Source organism: Eptatretus burgeri, chromosome 16, assembly GCF_056783735.1.
Source record: "Eptatretus burgeri isolate ZD-2024b chromosome 16, Ebu_testis_v1, whole genome shotgun sequence".
In the NCBI taxonomy this organism is placed as follows: Eukaryota; Metazoa; Chordata; class Myxini; order Myxiniformes; family Myxinidae; genus Eptatretus; species Eptatretus burgeri.
This window is the reverse complement of record NC_140976.1, coordinates 47,567,823-47,589,134: the sequence shown is the minus strand read 5'-3', so window position 1 is coordinate 47,589,134 and position 21,312 is coordinate 47,567,823. Positions and strand designations below refer to the sequence as shown.

The following is a 21,312-nucleotide window of genomic DNA, read 5'->3' as shown; positions in this document are numbered from 1 at the left end:
CGATTGTGGCAAGTTTATTGTGTCCACATGGCAGATGACACTTGTTTCCAGATCGGGCAGCAAATAGCAATGATGGGGATAGACTTGATATCCTCACAATCACAGTTTGCAGTGTATCATGAACTCAAAAAGAAAAAAACCAGTAAGGCTGCAAATTCACAAAGTCGACAGAACAGCATGTGTTGCCCAAAACGATCCCTAATAAGGATGCAATTAGTTAGTCGCTTCGCTTTTCATCTGCTTGATGACAGCATTTGACTTTCAAGGCGTCTTTGCACTCTCAGAGGGCCTTCTGGGGCTGCAGTCATGATGTTCTCATGACGATATCATCACGGCGTTCATGTAGGTCATAGTTAGGGGTGTATCATGAACCCAAATCACAGTTAGGGTGTACCATCAACCCATATACTGTGTGTACGTGAATATCACACACACAAACATACCAGCTGAGGTACCCAGCACTGCATGGAAAGAAAAACTACGTCGTGGTTCTGGCACATGTTGTGCATTTCAAATGTTGAAAACATATGGCGTTACTGCCCTCATGGTGGTGAGCTTTCCCTGGCGGTGGATTCTGGATGAGTTGGACATTGAAATGCTTTGGAGTAATTGGCCTCATGGTGCTTACCTTTTGCCTGCAGGCTGGCGGCAGCTCTGCCTGGCCCCACATCCTAATATACACTTTATAGCGGCCTTTGGTGGCCTCAAAACTGCCTTCAAGGCCAACGTGCAGCAGCTTAAAACCTTTTCCAGATTCTGAAGTGCCTACATGCAAAATTTGCTGCAGTTCGGCTGAGAAAGAATGTTAACAAACCACCAACACTTGAAATTACTTTTCTATCACAATCAATGCCAGTGTGTCAGTGTGTGTGGCTTTCGAAACTCCAAAACCATGAAACCCAGTGACCCGAATCTTTGCTTGCATACTAAGGGAACTCCAAGGGAGTGCATGAGTGAGGATTGGGTGTTTGGGTAATTTTACACACCCCTTTGAAGCTAATTTCGTGGGTGCTCATCACAAAAAATCCCCAAAATAAGCCATAAACCAAAATGGCCACGCACCATCTTGGTCAGCCCTCTGTCACATCGCTGGGTTCTTAAGCCGCCATTTTGTTCGGCCTGCTCAAAAATGACTTGCCCTGGAACAACGATGACCTCTCACAGACATTATATTATATAATCAAAATCTTGCTTTGGATTTGAGGATCGGATCTTGTGGACTAAATAAGTGTTGAAATCAGAAAATGTAAAGGAATTAACGATTCTAACAACTAGGTGTATATATTTTAGCGAGGCCGTCGTCCCTCATTCTGCACTGTCATCTTAATTCGTACCTCCACGTGATTGGGTGTCAATCTACTGGGATCTGCAATACTTGTAGGAAACCCGAAGATTTGAACTATCTGTTTTTAAAATTCCCTCCACATGACGGACTACATTGCGTCTATTTCAAAGAGGTGTGGATTGGCACGTCGGATCTACCGAACATTTTTGGTCATTTGAACCAGAAGCATTCTCGACTCTGCAAGGTGATTCTGAGATTTTTAAAAGAGAGCGGAAAATCCATAAAGTATTATGGATTACCTAAAGGCTCCTTCGTTCACCACCTTTATGTCTGGGTGCATGCTGTATATAGAGCCTCCTGGCTCGGAAAATGCCATATAACTTAAAAAGAAGAAAAGATCTTTCCTTCTCCATATTCAGTGAAGTGACAAATGGAATTTTCTAGTGGAGGGTGGTATTTTGAGAGACCTGCGGTGCCTCTCCTCAGTGTTGACACGTGTCTTTTTACAATGTGGCAGTGCTGAGTGAGCGACATGGTAAAGTGACGTGAACGACGTGGTAATATGTACACAGTTCAGTCACCTGCACTACGCTAGTGTTCATTCATGGGCAAAAATAAAAAAAATTGTGTGTGTTCGTTCAGGTTTTGGTACAGGGCAAAAAATGTTATGGTACAGGGCTTTTATAATTCAGGGCAAAAAATGTAAAATAATTTTATAAAAGGCCTCATTGCGTCGGACGTCATTGACTTTAATTGAATACTTTTATTCTGCTATTTTAACCCACAGTTCAGTTCCGTTGCAGCTTATAACACTGTCATAATTACCTCTGTGCGAGGTATGTCACCTAATATGTGAAATAATAAAAACTACCTGGTGTAAAGTAATTTTATTTGTGGGAGTTTGGAGGGAGGTGATGGGTGCGAGGAGGGAGGGGAAGGGGTGGGGGAGTTGGGGGTTGAGTGTGGGGAGGGAGGCAGAGGATAGTACCGAGTTCTGAGAAAAAGCCATGAGCGATCATGCCCATGCAATATGATGTGATGTAGCATTGTCTTCGATCACGTGATCCTTCGTGAGCAGAGTGAGGCAACACAGCCTGAATTATGTTCATTTATTGACATTTATAGACCATTTTGTGATTTCCTTTTCACCATGGAACATTGGCCTCGACTGTCATCGGCATGCAAAATTTCAGCTTTCTGGGCCATCTGTAAGGTGGAAATATTTTTATGAGTCAGTCAATGGATGAGTGAGTGGTTCAAAAGAGCTTTATGTATATGGTATCATATGGCGGTGCACCGCAAGCGGAGGCCCTGGAAGAAAGAATGAAGATTTCACAATAAAAGGAAGGAAGGCAGTTCCATGAATGTGATCTATATATTAATTTTTTTAAGGAGCAAAATGGTGGAGGGAGGTGGTAAGCATGGATTTCTGGAGTTCAACTCAGGGGAGGTTGCTTGAAGATTGTGTGCATCCTCGATGAGCTGGGCAGGGGTGGAAAGGTTGAGAGAACAAGACCGAATGACCGGTTTAAAAAAAGGCACTCTTTGAGCGATTTGCTCAACGAAAGTTCAATTTAATTCCAATAGATTATGAAGCTCCATCTTTGAGCATTAAAGCTCAAAATTAAGAGCAACCAACTAAGGAGAGAATGTTGAGTTTTCTCAGAATAGAGGATTAGGGAGGGCACACCATCCTGGATGGGGGGGGGGGATTTCTGGTTCGCTTCTCGGAGATCGATGAGCTGTCTCGATGTCGCGGGCTTGTTTGAGAGAAGTGTTCAGGGCTATACAACAACATCCTCCTCAGTTGTGGTTACATCCTTATTGTCCAGAGCATCCTCACCAGAGGGCTCTCTGGTTAAAAGCACCGCAGAACATTCAAATGAAAGATGTTATTTATACTCGATTGAACAACCAACAAGGATGCGGAGTAACACAATGAAAAAATACAACAAAGGGGAGAAGAGTTGAAATCCTACCCGCCTTTCTTGACATGGCCATCTTGCCCCACTCTACTCTACTCTTGGTAATAGATTACTGTATATGCTAAGGAGCAAATCTTCGTAAATCTTTAGATTAAGTTCTAACATTTGAAACGTATCACGGATGTGTTGGACACATTAAATGTGTGTCTACATTTTACTTTTGTCTTCTATTTTTGTGTATAATAAGTACATTTTGCAGATTTATTTCTGCAAAACAATACGTCGGATTATAAATCTTTCCAGGGAATTTAATCAGAACTTGTGTCTCGTAAATGATATCTAACTTGTTGGGTCAATTGTAAAGGTGTCCGTTCTGACCGAACCTTCTTATCACTTGAGATGATGTATCGATATTGCTGTCATCATGATGCTTTATACTCTACATACTCTGATTTTATGTCAGTACCCTCTGACTTACTCTCACTTGTGCACTTCATTATGACCACCCACAAACTTGGTCAACTGTGTTTTCCTTTCGTGACACAAATTTGTTCGTGAATCATTTCCACAGTAAATCACCGCTGCCACATAATCAGAGATGTTTTCTCTTTCAGGTGAGGAAGAGACTGACATGGCACAGGATGAACCATCTTTGGGGCTTCCACTTCGCTTTGAGCCCTTTGGAGAAGGTCACTGGTGGGCATTGGAAGCAAGACCACTTCGTTCTTATGAAGATTACGGCGATGACAAGAACGGTGATGTTCCCACAAATTATTGGGATGCTGCAGATATTTCACAGGGCAACAGAGATGAAGAAAAGACCTCAAAGGGCAGTGGCAGGCTTTGGGAAAATAGTGGGCAGATGGCTTCTGAATGGAGACCGGTTACAGAGACCCGAGACTTTCTTTTGCTTGGACAGCGCGTTAAAAGGGGTTTACGTGTGTTGTGTGGTCCATTAAGGGACTACTGGCCAATTCCTGATATGGATGAGTCATCAGGTGGACTCCGTGCTGTGGTCGCATGGGGTTATGGAGGCCCAGCAGTTTTATCTGCCGAGCGTCCTCAATTGCGAGTCGTCTTCACACATTGGTCTGGGGAGGATTCAGAAGCTTCATCGCATGAAAAACATAGATCTTTCTTTAAACGTGGAACCACTAAGGGGGTGACATCATATCCTTCTACAATTGACACCGGAAGAAGGGTGGCCCGGCAAGCTGAACACGGACAGTTAAAAACCGCCCGGTTATTGAGGAACAGGTTTGCAAGACCGAACTCACTACCAAAGGTGAAGCAAACTCCCGAGCTTCATTTTGACAATAACAATAAGAGCCGTATATTGTGGACGAACATGGAGACACCAGAGATGATTGTAGATTTCGTAAGGTCAGCCTCGGTTTCAGATGGTGAATCGGATTTCTCGAATGATCCAAAAACCAAAATATTGGGTTCAAGTGAAGCTTCCTCCAAACATTTTAGTGGTGACCAGACTGCCGTTACCACGAGCAAAATGTTGGATAATAGTAGCAATGCAGCTCGGAAAGCAACCAGTAAACCCAATAAAAGAGTGAACCGTGACACAAGTGACGCAGAACGACAAAGCGATGGTCGTTCTCCATGTGCCCGTCTCCATGCCTTTCACGGCCTGCAAGAATTACGTGCTGCTTGTCGACCGGAAGGTCCACTTCGGGCTTGTTTAGCTCAGTTGGATCTTCCTGCAGGCTGGTTTGACAACTATGGCAAGAGCGAGCCACTCGAGGATGTGGACCTGTTTTTCTCCGAAGCTCGTTGCACACTTGGTGAGCTGCGTCAGCGGATGAAGTTTGTACGGTCATTTCGAGCCACACCTGGAGATCGGCTTCGGCAATTAGGTCGTTTTTCTCTCCAAGTCCATTCCTCTGATGGTGCCAATCTTCCTGACGTGACGGAGGTTGGTTTGGGTTCTGGCGTCGCTGTTGCTCTCCCGGCAAAGCCCCTTCACCCCGGAGACATTTTTGACGTAACCATTCGATTGGCTGGAGGAATCAGTGCCCGGCAACTGAAGCTTTGGTAAGTTCACGCCGCTATTTTGGTTGTTTGCAACATTTTCTTTTCTGTACTTGACAATACCACCATGGCTTGTAATCACAGTCACATCGACATTCTGCCGAAATTGATTTCTTCCTTTAAAAACTTCTGCTGGTTATTTTTCCATGTGGAAAAATGTTTCTTGTTTATAAAAAAAAAACTGTCAAAATGTAGAAGCTGAAGTAAAAGGTGATCATTGTGGGACATGATCCACATGTTAAATTTTATGGTTACGCTCCTCATCCATTGGATTTCCTGCTGTCTTTTGTTATGAATGGCATCATAATCTGCAAACTGCCTGTGAAAAGATTGGCCTGTGAAAGGGAATAGAATCCATTTTCCATTACCATTTTCTTGCCTCTGTGCCTTCTCAGCACCAGCACAGGCAACATGATTGTGAAATAGGTCCAGCGTGTAGTTGCCTGTTTCGTGCTGCCACTAACATTAAATCCTTGAAAAATCCAATTCTTTCTTCTGCATATACGGTTATTTATTTCAGCAGTTGACTGCTCCTCCATTTGAAGTTCAATGTTCCTAAATGGGGTTAATTTTGCATTGATTGCAAAATAAAATGCAACTTCAGGTCATGATTTGCTCACAGATGAGTGCGTGCATGTGTGCGTGCGTGAGTGCGTGCGTGCGTGCCTGATGTTTCTAAAAATATTTGAACACGGATAGCACATTAGATTTCTAATTCAAAAGTTGCAGGTTTGTGTCCTGCCAGAGTCATGTTTTTTTTGTTTTTTTGAAACAGACTCGGCGGTTTAAGGTTGGAGCATCCGCTTTCAGTCTGAGAGGCCAGCAGTTCGAACCTGACCCCACCAAAATCAAGTCAAAGAGGTTAGAGATGACACATGCTGCTTCCTTGCTTTATGCTCAGCATTTAAAAAGGATGGAGCCATATGTTGTCATTTGGGTTGGCAACAATTCTGCAGGATCGATGAGCCTTATGTTCCCCTGCATTGAAATTCTATTAAGGGAACTCATGTTGTATTTACAAAAACCTAAACTTGAAATGAAGACCCCCAACCTGCAGGTGCATGTTCTTCCACAACCTCGTGACGTCCCCCAGCATTACGGTGCCAGGCCATACTGGCTGTGTCAGCTACGAATGAGTTTGAGAATCACAACGTCGACATTCTGCTGTGGCCAACCCAGCCCGGATCAGATAAACACATTCAAACCATTATCGGACGTCTCGGAACACCGCCCGAGCCTTCAAGTCAACAGAGCACGATCGACCTCTGAACTTGCACTTGCTCTGCAGGACTGGTGAAATGTTCCACCTGATATCGTATCCAGCAATATTTGTTTCAACATGTTTATGACAGTTACACCGTGTTATAAATCAATGAACTGTTGTAATGCTTTTCTAAGATATTCATGTCCAAAACATTCATGTCAAAAAGCATCATTCCAAACAAAAAGTTTCAGTCTCAGAAAGACGTTACATCTACAAAGGAGGACAAAGTTGAACATTAATATTGAACAGGAAACATTTTTACTTGCTCAGCTGGTGTCACTTATTGTCCCCACGCATTTTGAAAATAAACGGGGGGATATTGCAATCGATATTGTAATAATCTGTCTGTATTCGTCCGTCCGTCCATCCGTCACGCTATCTCCTCAACGTTTGTGCAGAAATTTGCCAAACGTGGTAGTTATGATCACCACATGGCAAAAATGTGTGAGAGCAGTATCACTTGTGCCCCCTGGGGCAGGTTCAAAAGGTCAACTACCAAAAAATGCAATTAAGGGATCAGGGGGCAGGAACTTGGGGCTGCAGATATCAAAACGGAAAAAAATATTTGACATACAAATTTGATATTTGGTCAATCCTGGTGGAACCTTTTGTCATCTTTCAACTTTGCTTGAGTTGGGAAGCGTGCGGACTCGCAATGGCACACCATCAACTTCGTTCAAGTTTTATTTCTATTTATTACTTTGACAACCTTGGGAAATAGGGATGAATATGAAGAAGAAGAAGATTGGGATGGATCAGGCATCTGCCTGGTGGATGGCCAGACGGAGGTCCCTGGAGTTCCAGCAGAAAGTGGACGCAGCGATGCACTGCTCTGTTGCATGCTCCCATACCTGACCTGACATGACCCTTGGAAGGTCATTCAATGACTGAAACCTCAGATGTCCTTGTAAGAAAGACAGTATTTTCGTTGTTGACAGTGCCTGCATCCCTCTTTTGTGGTCGTAAATGCTGCTTTTCATGATGTGGGCAATTATATCAATGCCATGACTCGTTCCGCCTTGTTGTCCAATTGCAGCTGTAATTGCTGTCTTTTCAAACAACACATCCTTCCTTGGAGACATTAAACATATGTCACAACCAAATACATTGGCTGTGACTAAAATTCCAGTCCAAGTGAACTTTATATCTTCACCGTGATGGATAACCTGTGAGCCTGTATGACCCAGGCTGTAATCCGACTGACCGAGGCAGCTACGACGGGATGTGCTATGATCAGGGCATTTTCCTTCACAGTCATCCTGGTCGCCTTAATTTGCGATGGCACCACACAGGATGAAGACCTTTCCATTTTCCTTTGTCTTCGCCATTTTCGTTACCATTGTGAATGTCGCAGTCATGCCGGGATCCGTTGTGCTGAGGTTAATGAATGTCATGAGGGTCATAACAATTTATTACGCCCTCGATGCATCATAAACCAGCATCACACAAAGACCACATAGCCATTTCCTCTCTGGAGTGTCATAATGCAATGTTACGAGCTGGTACTTTTATTAACCCGTGAAATCCTAAATGTTCTGCTCGTATTATATTCTATTTAGCTTGATGTGTCACGCACTCATCATACCCAAACTTTGTATAAGGAGGCTAAAGTGTGTGAATTGCTCGATTTCCACAGAAAATCCATGTTCAATAAGAGTAATTTGCATATCGATGTGGTGACCCTATATAGTAATTTACCAATCACAACAATTGTCCATACTCTGCTCTAAACACACACACACACACACACACACACACACACACACACACACACACACACACACACACACACACACACACACACACACACACACACACACACACACACACACACACACACATTCTTGAACCTTGGTAAACTGAGATAAATGGTAGGCTTATCTTCAAAGTGTGTCCCACCATGTTGGTGACTTGTTACCGGTGCACGGAGGGTATGTTTTCATCCCCGTCTGTCTGTTTGTCTGTGAACAGGTTATCTCAAAAAATTGATGGATTCGGATAAAATTTGGTGGAGAGGTTGGAAATGTGATAAGGACGAATTGATTCGATTTTGGTGAAGACCCGAATCTGGGTACGAGTATTTTTTAAATTTATCAAGTGATTCTTCACCATTGAGAGATTGGGCTAAAACAATACAGTATATATATATATATATATATATATATATATATATATATATATATATATATATATATATATATATATATATATATGCCAGAATGAATACACCAGGGGGTTGACTCAGCCTGTCATCCTCCCGAGGTCGGCGAAATGAGTACCAGTGTACTGGGCCGGTGTATACCCCGGTTAAAATAGGTGTACCATATCCCTGTGTCGTAAGAGGTGACCAGGGTTGCGTCAGGAAGGGCATCCGGCGTAAAACATGTGCCAAATCACTATGCGGATCATACGGATGATCCGCTGTGACGACCCCTAACCGGAGCAGCCGAACGAAGAAGAAGAAGATATATATTTACGTGCATGAGTTATGACAAAAGGAGGTGGATGAGTTGGGCAAGATGACAAGAACAAGCGGATTAGATTTTGGTTCAGGTCCGGATCCAGATCTGGCCTTTCAGTGGAATGCAAAGTGTGCAGCTTGGCAGAGTTATGCACTCTACCGAGTGCTGTTCTAGTTTTCCATTCTCTTGCTTTCTTCTGAATTAATTCTGGCATTTGTTGTCGTTTTAAATGGCGTGAGTAGTTCTTGCCCTTACTTGCCTGGCAGATGCAGTACCAGCAGCATACCTTTGTCCTCTCGACCTACATGTTTTTTTTCCCCACCAATGCTCGTCAGTGATTTTGGAAGCAACTATCGAACCCCCTGCTTTTCACTCTCCAAGGACCTCTTTCCTGAGCAACACAAAACCAGCTCCCTTCATCAATGTTGAACCTCTTCGGGCCTTGTCTCACTTTGTCTTTTCATTTTAGCTTTGTTCTGTGTGCAGCGGTGCTATGGCAACTCTTGTGAGAAGTACTTTCCTGGGAATGCGATCGTCTTCCATCTGTATCAGGTGACCCAGTCAATGAAGTTTCCTCACTGAGAAGCAAGTCCATTCTTCCATCCCAAACAGTCTCCCCATTTGTACAGAAACTGATCTTCCTTATCATGTTGAGCCTCAGTGAGGCATCGGTTGTGAAAAGTCTCAATGTAATTTTGAGCGATCTCAGTTCTTGGCCCCTTATCTCAGCTCCATGCAGAATTATACCACGCAGAGCAGCACAGTAAACCAAGGTCTTCCTTTTCAATGCATTTGATTTAGGAGAGATAGTTGTCCTTAAAAACAGGACTGTGACCTTCAAGAAGGCTTCAAACACTCAAAGTACAGGCGTAAAGTCATTCAATCTACCTCGAAGCAGATTATCTGCAAGTTATCATCATTGTGTAGCAGCGTCCAGCAATCATATCATTGATGTGTGTATTGTTTGTCTCACTCTGATGTTCCCTCATCAAGTATACGTGGGTGGCTGCTTTCTCGATGCTCTCTCTGGTGCTGCTCATGACAGCCACATCATCAGCAAACAGGAATTCAGTCACTGCCACTTTTAAAGCTTCTACTCTTTTCACACACTGATAGCTCTGCATAATTTGTTGAATATATTGTTGCAGATATGGCTCCTAGGAGTTAATAAAATGTTTATTATTGTGTTGCTATTCCCATGTTGAGTGTTTAGAGTAAGAGTAAAGTAATGAAATGTTATAGTAGATCTTCTTCTTCTTCTTCTTTCGGCTGCTCCCGTTAGGGGTCGCCACAGCGGATCATCCGTATGATCCGCATAGTGATTTGGCACATGTTTTACGCCGGATGCCCTTCCTGACGCAACCCTGGTCGCCTCTTACGACACAGGGATACAAAATGTTATAGTTAACACAGGGATAGAAATGTTATAGTAGATATGCGTCGCTATTTTGGATAACAAGACGCATGAAACCCACCCTAACGTGTGTCTAAAATTAGATTACGTCCCAGTTGACCTTTATTTCATGTTCTTATCCTTCATTTGTTTGTTTAATGTGCATCGAAGGGGTTCGCTCGGCGTAAGCCAGAAGTTTGGGTGAGAGGAACAGGTCCCATCTTGCAGAGTCTCTGGCATCACTGGCTCGGCTGGGTCAGGGGTCAAGCAAGGCTAACGCCACCGTCTGATTGGGGCATGGACCAATAACAAGCAAGCGAGGAGAGGCGAAGTGCGTCACCGTCTAAGGTGGGGGACAGAGGGTATAAAGGCATACGCAGCGGGTAGAAGAGGAGGATATATATATATATATATATATATATATATATATATATATATATATATATATATATATATATAGAGAGAGAGAGAGAGAGAGAGAGAGAGAGAGAGAGAGAGAGAGAGAGAGAGAGAGAGAGAGAGAGAGAGAGAGAGAGAGAGAGAGAGAGAGATCTAGCATCTAGAGATCTAGGATCTTCATGGATCCCAAGAGAGATCTAGGAGATCTTCATGCGCTTGACTGTATTCCGTTGAGCTGCAAGGGAAGCCAAGCCCCGCCTTGCTCAGCTGGCATCATGCCCTCTCAACAGGACATGATCCTCCTTCTGATGATCCAACAGGACATGATCCTTATCGCATCAGAGCTTTTCGCAGGCTGAGACATTGCTCATTCCTCCTCCAACTACAAACGGGTTTCAGCTTAACGAGCCCCGCTGTCTTATCATGAATACACTGTCTGCAGCCATGTGTGTCTGAGGCCAAAGGCATAGTTGTATAAGGACCTGTGTACCATCGATGATCTGTTCAATGGGACATGCAATCGGTAGTGGATAAGATTGGGGTTATAACTTTTATTATTGAATGCGAGTGCTGTTGTAAATACGTGCTCTCTTTCACCACACATAGATATACTTGTACATATACATATACATGTACATATTAATATACTTTCACTTTACATCACTCCTCCTCACGGCACCTCAGATATCCATGTATGTATGTAGATGTGTATGTGTGTATGTATATATATATATATACATACATACATACATACATACATACATACATACATACATACATACATACATACATACATACATACATACATACATACATATACCTGGTGTTGGCGTCATGGTTCGGGTAGTGGGCTTGGGATCCTAGGGTCCTGAGTTCAAATCCTGTTCAGCTGTTGAATTAATACCAGGTGGGGTTAACTCGGCCTGTCATCCTTCCGAGGTCGGCAAAATGAGTACCAGCATGCTGGTATCCTGTGTCAGGGTGGCGACCTGTCCAGGATTGGGCCCAATAGCCAAGGAGACTGCTTAAGCAGCACTAACAGCTCTGCACAGAGTATGGTCCAAATCTCCTCCTATCCTTTTAAAATGCTGAGTCAAGCAAGGAAGACATTTTTCAAATCTTTAGTATGACTTGGCCAGGGTTCGAGCCACCAACCTCCCAGACTCGAGAGTGGACGCTCTCAACCATTATACCACCCAGTCGAGTTAAACCATAAAACTTACATTGCATGTCATCATCCATTGTTGCTAGATTATGGATCTCTTGAAACCAATCTGGTTGCCTTGGCGTTTCCCATCCAAAAACACGCTCGGCTGCTTTCATCTCCAATCGTTTCCCATTTCTTAACTCCGTCTACCTCATTACTCCACCCCTCATCAACTGCAGGCATACACACACACACACACACACACACACACACACACACACACACACACACACACACACACACACACACACACACACACACACACACACACACACACACACACACACACACACACACCAAATTACCAACTGAGCATCAAGTCCTACATTTCAAGCATGTTGTCTCATCTAATGGTTCATATCTAATGGTATCAAACGTCTCATCTTGAGTTACATCAACGTTTTGTTCAAAGTATAATAAATGTTTTTTTCACAATCACAATGCATGATGTTTCGGGTTGTGCATTTCATGGAAGTGACATTCTCTCATAATACCCGATGTTATTCAGATTTCACTTTTAAGTTGCTATTTGAATGAGATGATTGAAGTGGAGTTCTTGGGGGATCGTGGAGGGAGGTCGTTTGGCTTGGTGGTCCGTATAGTGGGATTGTGGAGGTATGGTGGAGGGAGGAGGGGGTGTGGGTTGGTGATGAATCTGAAAGCAAAGATTGTTTGTTTAGAGGTGGTAATTTCACTAAATTACGTTCTACTGACACCCATGGACAAAGTTTTACTATGAAGATAACGAACATTCTCTTACTTAAATTACGTACTCACAATGTATGACTTGCTACTTAATAGACATACACACACGTTCTACTACGTTCTTAATGGACATACACACACGTTCTACTACGTTCTTAATGGACATACCCACGTCTTGCTGAGGAGAGGGGAGGAGCTTTCTGTGCACTCTTACTGAGGATAGCAGTGGAGCTTGCATCACGAAAGCAAACAAATTTGATTGCATATAGCACAGGTTGTCCGTAAAGTTATTGTGTAACTTTGAACTTTCATAACTTTTGAGGGACACAAGATACAGTTAAACTATAAATTGTGTATTTAAGCATAATTCATATAGTTTATATTCAATACAGTTTAATATATTTCGGCTTTAACATCATCCCATCTTTCATAATACATCATTCAATCCGATTTTCCAACTTGCTGAAAACATTCTCCAGTTGCTGCTGAGTAATTTCACGAATTGCATTTGTGATCAGAGTCCGAAGCTCATCCCAAGAATGGGGTGTTGATGAGTAAACAACAGTCCCATAAAATGTAGTCCATTGGGGACAGGTCAGGGGAATGAGGTGGCCAAGCAATTGGTCCACATCTACCGATCGACTTCTCGAGGAAGGCGTCATTCAAGGACTGTCGCACATTTGAAGCACAGTGGCAGGGAACCTCGTCTTGCTTGTACAAGGTCATATGTGAAAGATTTAATCGTCGTATTTCGGGAACCAAATGCAGTCATTGTGGTGGTTGACTTCACCACTGATGCAGACAGTCTCATCAGAAAATGTTAGCTCGTCAAGAAACCCAGGGGAATTGTGGATTTAACAAGAACAATAAAAACAACATTAATAACAACATGAACATTTACAAAACGGGATGAATTATGCTTTCATATGCCATTGACAGTTTGTTTCTGTCTTGTGTAAATCAAAAGTTATTAAAGTTAAAAGTTACACAATGACTTTATGGACACCTTGTATTTGTATATATTGTGGAAATGGCTCCTGGGGTGAACACTGCTTAGTCTAGTTCAGTTATATCCTGAGTATATCTCATAGCATATGTGAAAAGCAATGAATTGTGATAATACATGTGCGTCGCTAATGTGTTTGACGTTGTCTACATACCCTGGTCTTTGTATCGAAAAATCCTCATCCCTGTGAGCTTATGTTTATGTCCTTACCTCTGTAAATTTGTCTAAATATTCCTTTTTAGCATTTCACTCGGCCATCGGTGCTCTCCTGGGTGGGAAAACGATAAAGTTGCCTGTAGCACCGGCCAAGCTCCGGGCACCGTCAAGATGAAGAGTCATGGAGGAGTCATTCCACACACCAGACCAAGCCAGCACCAATGGTGAGTGAGGAGGGAGGGACGTGGCACATCATCGATGACGTGTGAGCTATATGATTAAAGGATGAAGCAATCGCAGAAGCGGGGGAGATACCTTGAGTCGGCAAGCTGAAAGCCACAGTCTGTGCCGGATGAATTATGTTCAGCCCATTGTGGGCTGAACCACGCCCCGCCATAGCCAGGGCTACACCCTCTCCACTTTTCGACCACAGCACACGGACCACAGTCTCGGAACACAGTGGCGTGTTCCCTGCCGCTGGAGTGGCCAGAAATACAATTATCCTGCGGGGTGTTCCTCCTGTCTTGTGATTGACTCTGTCTATCTTCCGTTGAATGCTTGTCAGGCCCGAAGATGGATAATTCAGGATCTCTGTTTGTCGTTGGTATCATGGGCATCTGTTTGGAAGTGGGAAAGGGGTTGGTTGAATCATTTATATGTCCCACATTGCTTCTTGTATGTTCCCTCCTCCGTGATCATTAACCTCCGCCATCGAAGATGGATGGAGGTTACTGTTTTAACTCCTTTCTGTTTGTTTGTTTGTTTTTGAACAGTATTACGGAAAAACTCCTCGACGGATTTCGACGAAACTTGGTGGCGGGGTTAGGTTTGGTCCAAGGATCATGCCATTAGATTTTGGACTTGGTCCAAAATCCAATATGGCCGCTATGGCGACCAATTTGAAAAAATATTTGAATTTTTTTTTTTTTTGTATTTCTACATGTTCCAAGTGATTTCCAACCCCCCCTCCCCCCAAAAAAAAAATTGTTCGAGAAAAAAAATCTTTTGCAACTTTTTTTTCAACAAAATTTCGATTTCTTTTTTTTGCATTTCCACATGTTATAAGTGATTTCCAACAAAAAAACATGCCAAAATTATAATTGCGGCTGATTTTGGAACTTCAGGTGGATATACCAACGTAAAATCAATTTCTGTCTCAATGAATCTAGTTCTGACGAATGAATTGAGTATGTAAAAGTTAAATGTAAAAGGTAAAGCTGCAAACTATAACTGTGAGCACTGTTGACGTCAAATTGAATGAACAGGATATCAGGTTCACTTGAGTGACCTCTCAGTATTGGCGGCAGAGGTTTTGCACTCTACCGAGAGCTCCCCCTCTAGTTCCTTCTGTGATTATAAAAAAGACTGGTCTGGTCTCAGAATTAATTTGGGCTGTAGTGGTCCCTCATTCGGAAATTAGGAAAGCCCATTGTATGGAGGGTTCATTGGCGGTGGAAATTGAATGCCACACATCCAGACAGGACCACACACGGGACGAGAGATGTGTGCTAATTACCACAGCAGTCGGCCAGCTCGGATATCTCGCTCAGTACGGTATCGTGCCTCATGGACACATGATCTGGTTTGGGGGTGGGTGTCTTCAAATCCATTGACTGCTCATCAGATTCGTGTCAGGTAACTCAGGTGAACCGCTTTACATCCACAGAATATATATGCAGTATATATATATTTTTATACACTATATTTTTATATATTACGAGACAACCTGTGAATTGGGTTCCCCTTGTGAGAGCAGTCTTAAAAAAAATTATTTTAAAAAAAAGATAGCTCCAGAAAACTATACCGCTGAGGTTGTTTGCGTCGATCAAATTCTCCCAAAGAGTACTTGACTGAATCGGGAATTGATTTTTTTAATATTTTTTTTTCGTTGCCCGATTTGAACTCGACTTGATACTGCACACGGCAGGAGAATGGTGAGTAAAGTGGCCTTAAAATTTTTGCGCTCTCGTGTACCGTTTTGGCTGTATTTCATGTACATAGATACCTACATATATATATATATATATATATATATATATATATATGTATATATATATACATAATAGGAGTTTTAGAAATATTTTATCCTGGTGTTGGTGCAATGGTTAGGGCAGTGGCTTGGGATCCAAAAGGTCCTGAGTTCAAGCCCTGTTGGGCCACTGAATTAATACACCAAGAGGTTGACTCAGCCTGTCATCCTTCCGAGGTCGGTGAAGTGAGTAACAGTGTGTACTGGGCCCGGTGTATGCCCTGGTTAGAATAGGTGTACCATATCCCTGTGTCGTAAGAGGCGACCAGGGTTGCGTCAGGAAGGGCATCCGGCATAAAAACTAAGCCAAATCACTATGCGGATCATACTGATGATCCGCTGTGGCGACCCCTAACGGAAGCAGCCGAAAGAAGAAGAAGGAGTTTTAGTAATATATATATATATATATATATATATATATATATATATATATATATATATATATATATATACACATATATGTATACACATACATGTATACAAATACATGTATATATGTGTATATATATATATATGTATATGTATGTATATATATATATCTATATATATATATATATATATATATATATATATATATATATACATATATACATACGTATATACATCTATATATATATATACATATATACATACATATATACATATATACATATATATATACATATATACATATATATATACATATATACATATATATATATATATACATATATATATACATATATACATATATATATATATATATATATATATATATATATATATACATATATATATATATATATATATATATATATATATATATATATATATATATATATATATATATATATATATATATATATATATATATATATATATATATATATATATATATATATATATATATACGTATATTGCACCTCCTGACTCTTATAGTGAGCATTGCCGCAGATTATGTCTCACACGGTAAAACTGCATCATCCGCACAGAACAACCGTCCGTCTGCCACCCAGATGATTGTTCCCACTAATGCAAACCGTTCAACCAGAAGACACATGATGTGATCGGCGGGAAAATCGAAACATGTGGAGTGTGACGAGCACTCCACCGATCACGCTTAATTTTGTTCATGCTTAATTTTGAAAAAAAATTGAGTTAATAACTTTCACTGTATGATATTATTTTCCAATCCCATCATTTTAGAAACTTCTATATTTTTGATAATCTGAAAAAATTTCCTGAAATTATTTTTCTTCTGCGTTTTAAAACTAAAAATACAGTAATATCCCCAGAGGCTACATACAGTTGTTATTATTATTTTTTATTTCCATAATTGTCTCATTAAAAAGGAAGCATTCAGAATAAATAGGATAAAAAGCGAGTTGCATCGCAAAGCTTGTTCTTCATTACACACACCACTTGGCTGCTGGTTACATCCTTTCTACAGGTTGGTTACACTTCTGATGCAGCGTCTCCTCAATAGATTCGGACAGGAATTTAAAATCTGGATAGGCTGCTGGTAGAAGAACCAAAGCCCTTTTCCTTGACGACGTTATACCCCAGGATAGTCTCGGCATTATCTAGGCTCACTCAGTATATCCTGTATTTTGTGAATCTCAACCTGAATGATTTGCAATAACCTGAGCTCTGACACTTATCGCTCGAACCAAAATTCTCGGCTGGACTGGGGAGAGGTTTATTATTGGCTAACTCAATAAAAACATACACTCTAACATATACAATGTGGCCGTGGTATATTGTGGCTTCGTCCAGACTAGAGCTCAGTCTAAAATATTTAGGGAGAAAGGCTTTGCCTCAAGCTATTACGGTGGCACACAATGTAAGGAGCTCATTTCCAAATGCCTAATTCCCTCTTCCTGTCCTAATCTCCTGCACCAGAAGATGGAGTGGTTTGTTCTCAGCACAGAAATCTTCATGGAGTGCCATTAACATTTCAATGCTCTATGAAGAGTATGGGCACAGCTACCTTCCTTTAAAATGATGAGAAATCTTGTCAAACAATAAAAACAGCTTAAGCCAACTCAAACTAATTTAAGCACGAAATTCCCTTGAAAAAGTAAAAGGTGTTTGATTTTCATGCAAGAGTCCTTTTGTGGAGAAGTGACTGACACATCGCCTTGTTTGTGTTGTAAAAACATTTTAGGAATTTATTTTATTTTATTCCTCAGGCCAACTCACTGTACTTACCAGTGCCTCTGCAATAATCACTTCACAGCATTCTTTTTACCTTCCTCTTTTATTATATGTTGCTTTTTCATAGTCGGTGTTGCTCCCTTGCCTTTGCCTTCACTTGTGGGGTTGGCACGAATTTTGAGGTGCGTATAATCACCCCAAGCTGGAAATTTTGGGTTTGAATCTAGGCCCAGCTATAAACTGCCATCCTGGTGTTTCGCAAGCAGGGTGTTACATGAATGTGTGTGGCATCCCTCGGATGGACATTAAACTGGGTGTCCCATCTACTACCATTAATTGGTGGATGTTAAGGATCTGACAGTGTCCTTCACGAAGAGTAGGTGACTTATCGCCAACACCCTGGCCAAATTCTGAATTCTTGCTCTCAGCTATAGGAGGAACTGCATCAATAGTTTGGCCAAGCCTCCAGCAAATGATGTTACCTGCAGAAAGAAAGAAAGAAAGAAAGAAAGAAGACTTCACTTGTGTCAGTTTCAGTTTTTACTGCTAACTGCACTCAAAATCACTTTTCAAGACTCATTTCAACCTTATTGAAGGTATAGTGTTGCTATCCTGAAATAGGAATTGTCACCTTGCCATACTCTACCAGTAAAAAGTTTAAGAACACCCCCATTTTTCAGTTTTTACTGAAATTTAAGCAGTTCAAGTCCAGTGAATAACCTGAAATGGTACAAAGCTAAGCGGTAAACTGCCAGAGGTTAAAAAAAGTTTAGGTTTCCAAAAACTGAAAAATAATGTAAATTTCAGAGATGTTAGAAAAGGCCCTTTTCAGGGAACAAGTAATGGGTTAGCAACTGCAGCTGTTCTGCAGCAATGGAAGTAAATTAAGCCGTGAAAGTTGATGCAAACAATTCCTCCAGCTGTCCCAACTTTTGTTGATTGGTTACAAACCCTCTGTCTGTATAAAAGCACTGTTGCAACAGACTATGTTGCTCCACCCTCTGAAGCATTATTTGGACAATATTGCACTGCAGGAAGTAGTATATTGCTATCATAATGGTGAGAAAAAAACAATTAACAAAGGAAGACAGACAGACATTATAACCCTTGAAAGTGTAGGTCTTTCCATTGGAGAAATTGCAAAGAAGCCAAGGTGTCAGTGAGTACAGTTTCCTTCACCATCAAAAGGCTCTTTGACACTGGAGGAAACTGACAGAAAGAAGTCTGGCAGACCCAAAGCCGCAACAAAATCAGAAGACAAGTTTCTGAGAGTCAACAGCTTGCGTGATAGGCGGCTCACAGGACAGCAGCTTCAAGCACAGCTTAACACTGGTCGAAGTAAGGAAGTCTTAGTTTCAACTGTGAAGAGAAGATTTTGATCTGCAGGTCTGAGAGGTCGAGTGGCACTAAGAAAGCCATTGCCAAGATGGCAAAATAAGAAAAAGAGGCTTGCCTGGGCCATGAGGCATCACCATTGGACTACTGAAAACTGGAAGAAGGTCTTATGGACAGCTGAATCAAAATTTGAAATCTTCGGTTCATCACGCAGGGTTTTTGTACGCCGTCGATTAGGTGAAAGGATGGTTCCTCAGTGTATGACACCCACTGTCAAACATGGAGGATGAAGCGTGATGATCTGGGGCTCTTTTGCCGGATCTCGAGTCGGCAACTTGCACAGAGTGACTGGCACCCTGAATCAAAAGGGCAACCACAGCATTTTGCAGCGCCATGCAATACCCTCTGGTCTCTGCCTAGTTGGTCAGGGATTCATCCTACAGCAAGATAATGACCCAGAACATACCTCCAGGCTATGTCAGAACTACCTTAGAAGAAAAGAACAAGACGGTAGGCTTTAAATCACGGAATGGCCAGCACAGTCTCCCGACTTAAACCCCATCGAGCTTGTTTGGGATGAACTGGACAGAAGGGTGAAAGCAAATCAACCAACAGGTGCAACACATTTGTGGGAACTTCTGCAACAGTGTTGGGAAGAACTTTCCGAACAATATTTGATTTCCATTGTGGAAAGAATTCCACGAGTATGTTCGGCTGTTATATCTGCAAAAGGTGGCTACTTTGATGAGTCAAAAATTTAGATTAAATTTTGTTCAACAAAACGATTCCATGATTTATTTTTTATTTGCAATTGTTTATTTGTTCGACACTTAAATTTCAGGGTACATTGAAACGTTAAACTGCTTAAATTTCAGTAAAAAATGGAAAAATGGGGTGTTCTAAAACTTTTGACCGGTTGAGTAAATGCCGAACCACATGTTCTTCCTTCCCTTTCTTGAGCTTCAGATCTTCGCCCTGCCTTCAAATCGACTGTTTCCTATCACTTCAACGCATTTGTTCCCCCACCCTACCCCACTCTCGACTACACCACACCCCACCACCCCTCTCACTCGCCCAGCTGTTCACTACCCAAGTATTTCCATCTTTACTTTATCTAAAACATGTGCTTGCCTTCAGGCTCATGCGTAACATCACGTTTTCACTTGAAGTTTCCTTTAATTAACGACCCACATTCACAGTGCAAAATTGAGCTTCAAAACCGCACATAATGCAAACATGCACCGCTAACTAAAATTGATCACAACAACAAAGGCTCTGTTTGCACATTTCCCTCATGATTCATCCCAACTTTAGCAAATTACATTCTCACTGAATTCTTCTTTTTTTGTACAGTATCTAAGGCTCGTAGTGGATCTCTCTGTCTCTCTCTCTCTCTCTCTGTTTCTCTGTCTGTCTGTCTGTCTCTCTCTCTCTCTCTCTCTCTCTCTCTCTCTCTCTCTCTCTCTCTCTCTCTCTCTCTCTCTCTCTCTCTCTCTCTCTCTCTGTCTCTCTGTCTCTCTGTCTCTCTCTCTTGTACGAGACACAACAGAGGACTGGAAATAGGTTTTACCAGCTTAATCTCACATTTTTACTGAAAGGGAAACTCAAACTTCAGAATTATAACCGATTATATATGTGTGTATGAGTTTAACACGCATTGTACTGTGCGGTCACGGACATTGATATTAAATTCGTGTTAACTTTGTGTGCAATTCTGGTCCTCTACCAAGAATGATATCGGTGCATCGGATGATCCATCCTCTCCAGCCTTACTCCAGCAACAGCACCATCCATTATCCCATTAATAAAAAAGAACGTCGTTGTATACTGGTCCGTTTGCGTCATTAATAAATTCCCATCATAAGATCTGGGCACTTCATCAGCGGCATAGCCATGTCTCAGTAATTATGCAGCCCTGAGGATGGATCCATGATGAAATTGTGATTAGTCGACATTTGCTTCATCCC

At 41.8% G+C, this 21,312-nt stretch overlaps 1 protein-coding gene across 3 annotated transcripts in view; it reads left to right on the top strand.

Annotated features, from left to right (window-relative positions):
• Positions 1-21,312, top strand: part of LOC147011030 (transmembrane protein 132E-like) — a 506,523-nt gene that overhangs the window by 242,315 nt on the left and 242,896 nt on the right. For 2 of the 3 annotated variants that reach the window (XR_015052610.1, XM_085860680.1), the window contains 2 exons: positions 3,825-5,256; positions 13,932-14,069. Coding sequence is in view for 2 of the 3 variants with exons in the window: in XM_085860680.1 (XP_085716806.1) it covers positions 3,825-5,256; positions 13,932-14,069 (1,570 nt within the window). In the remaining variant the exon portion in view is untranslated. The remainder of the gene's footprint in view (positions 1-3,824; positions 5,257-13,931; positions 14,070-21,312) is intronic. The other variant, XM_085860681.1, reaches the window with a different exon arrangement.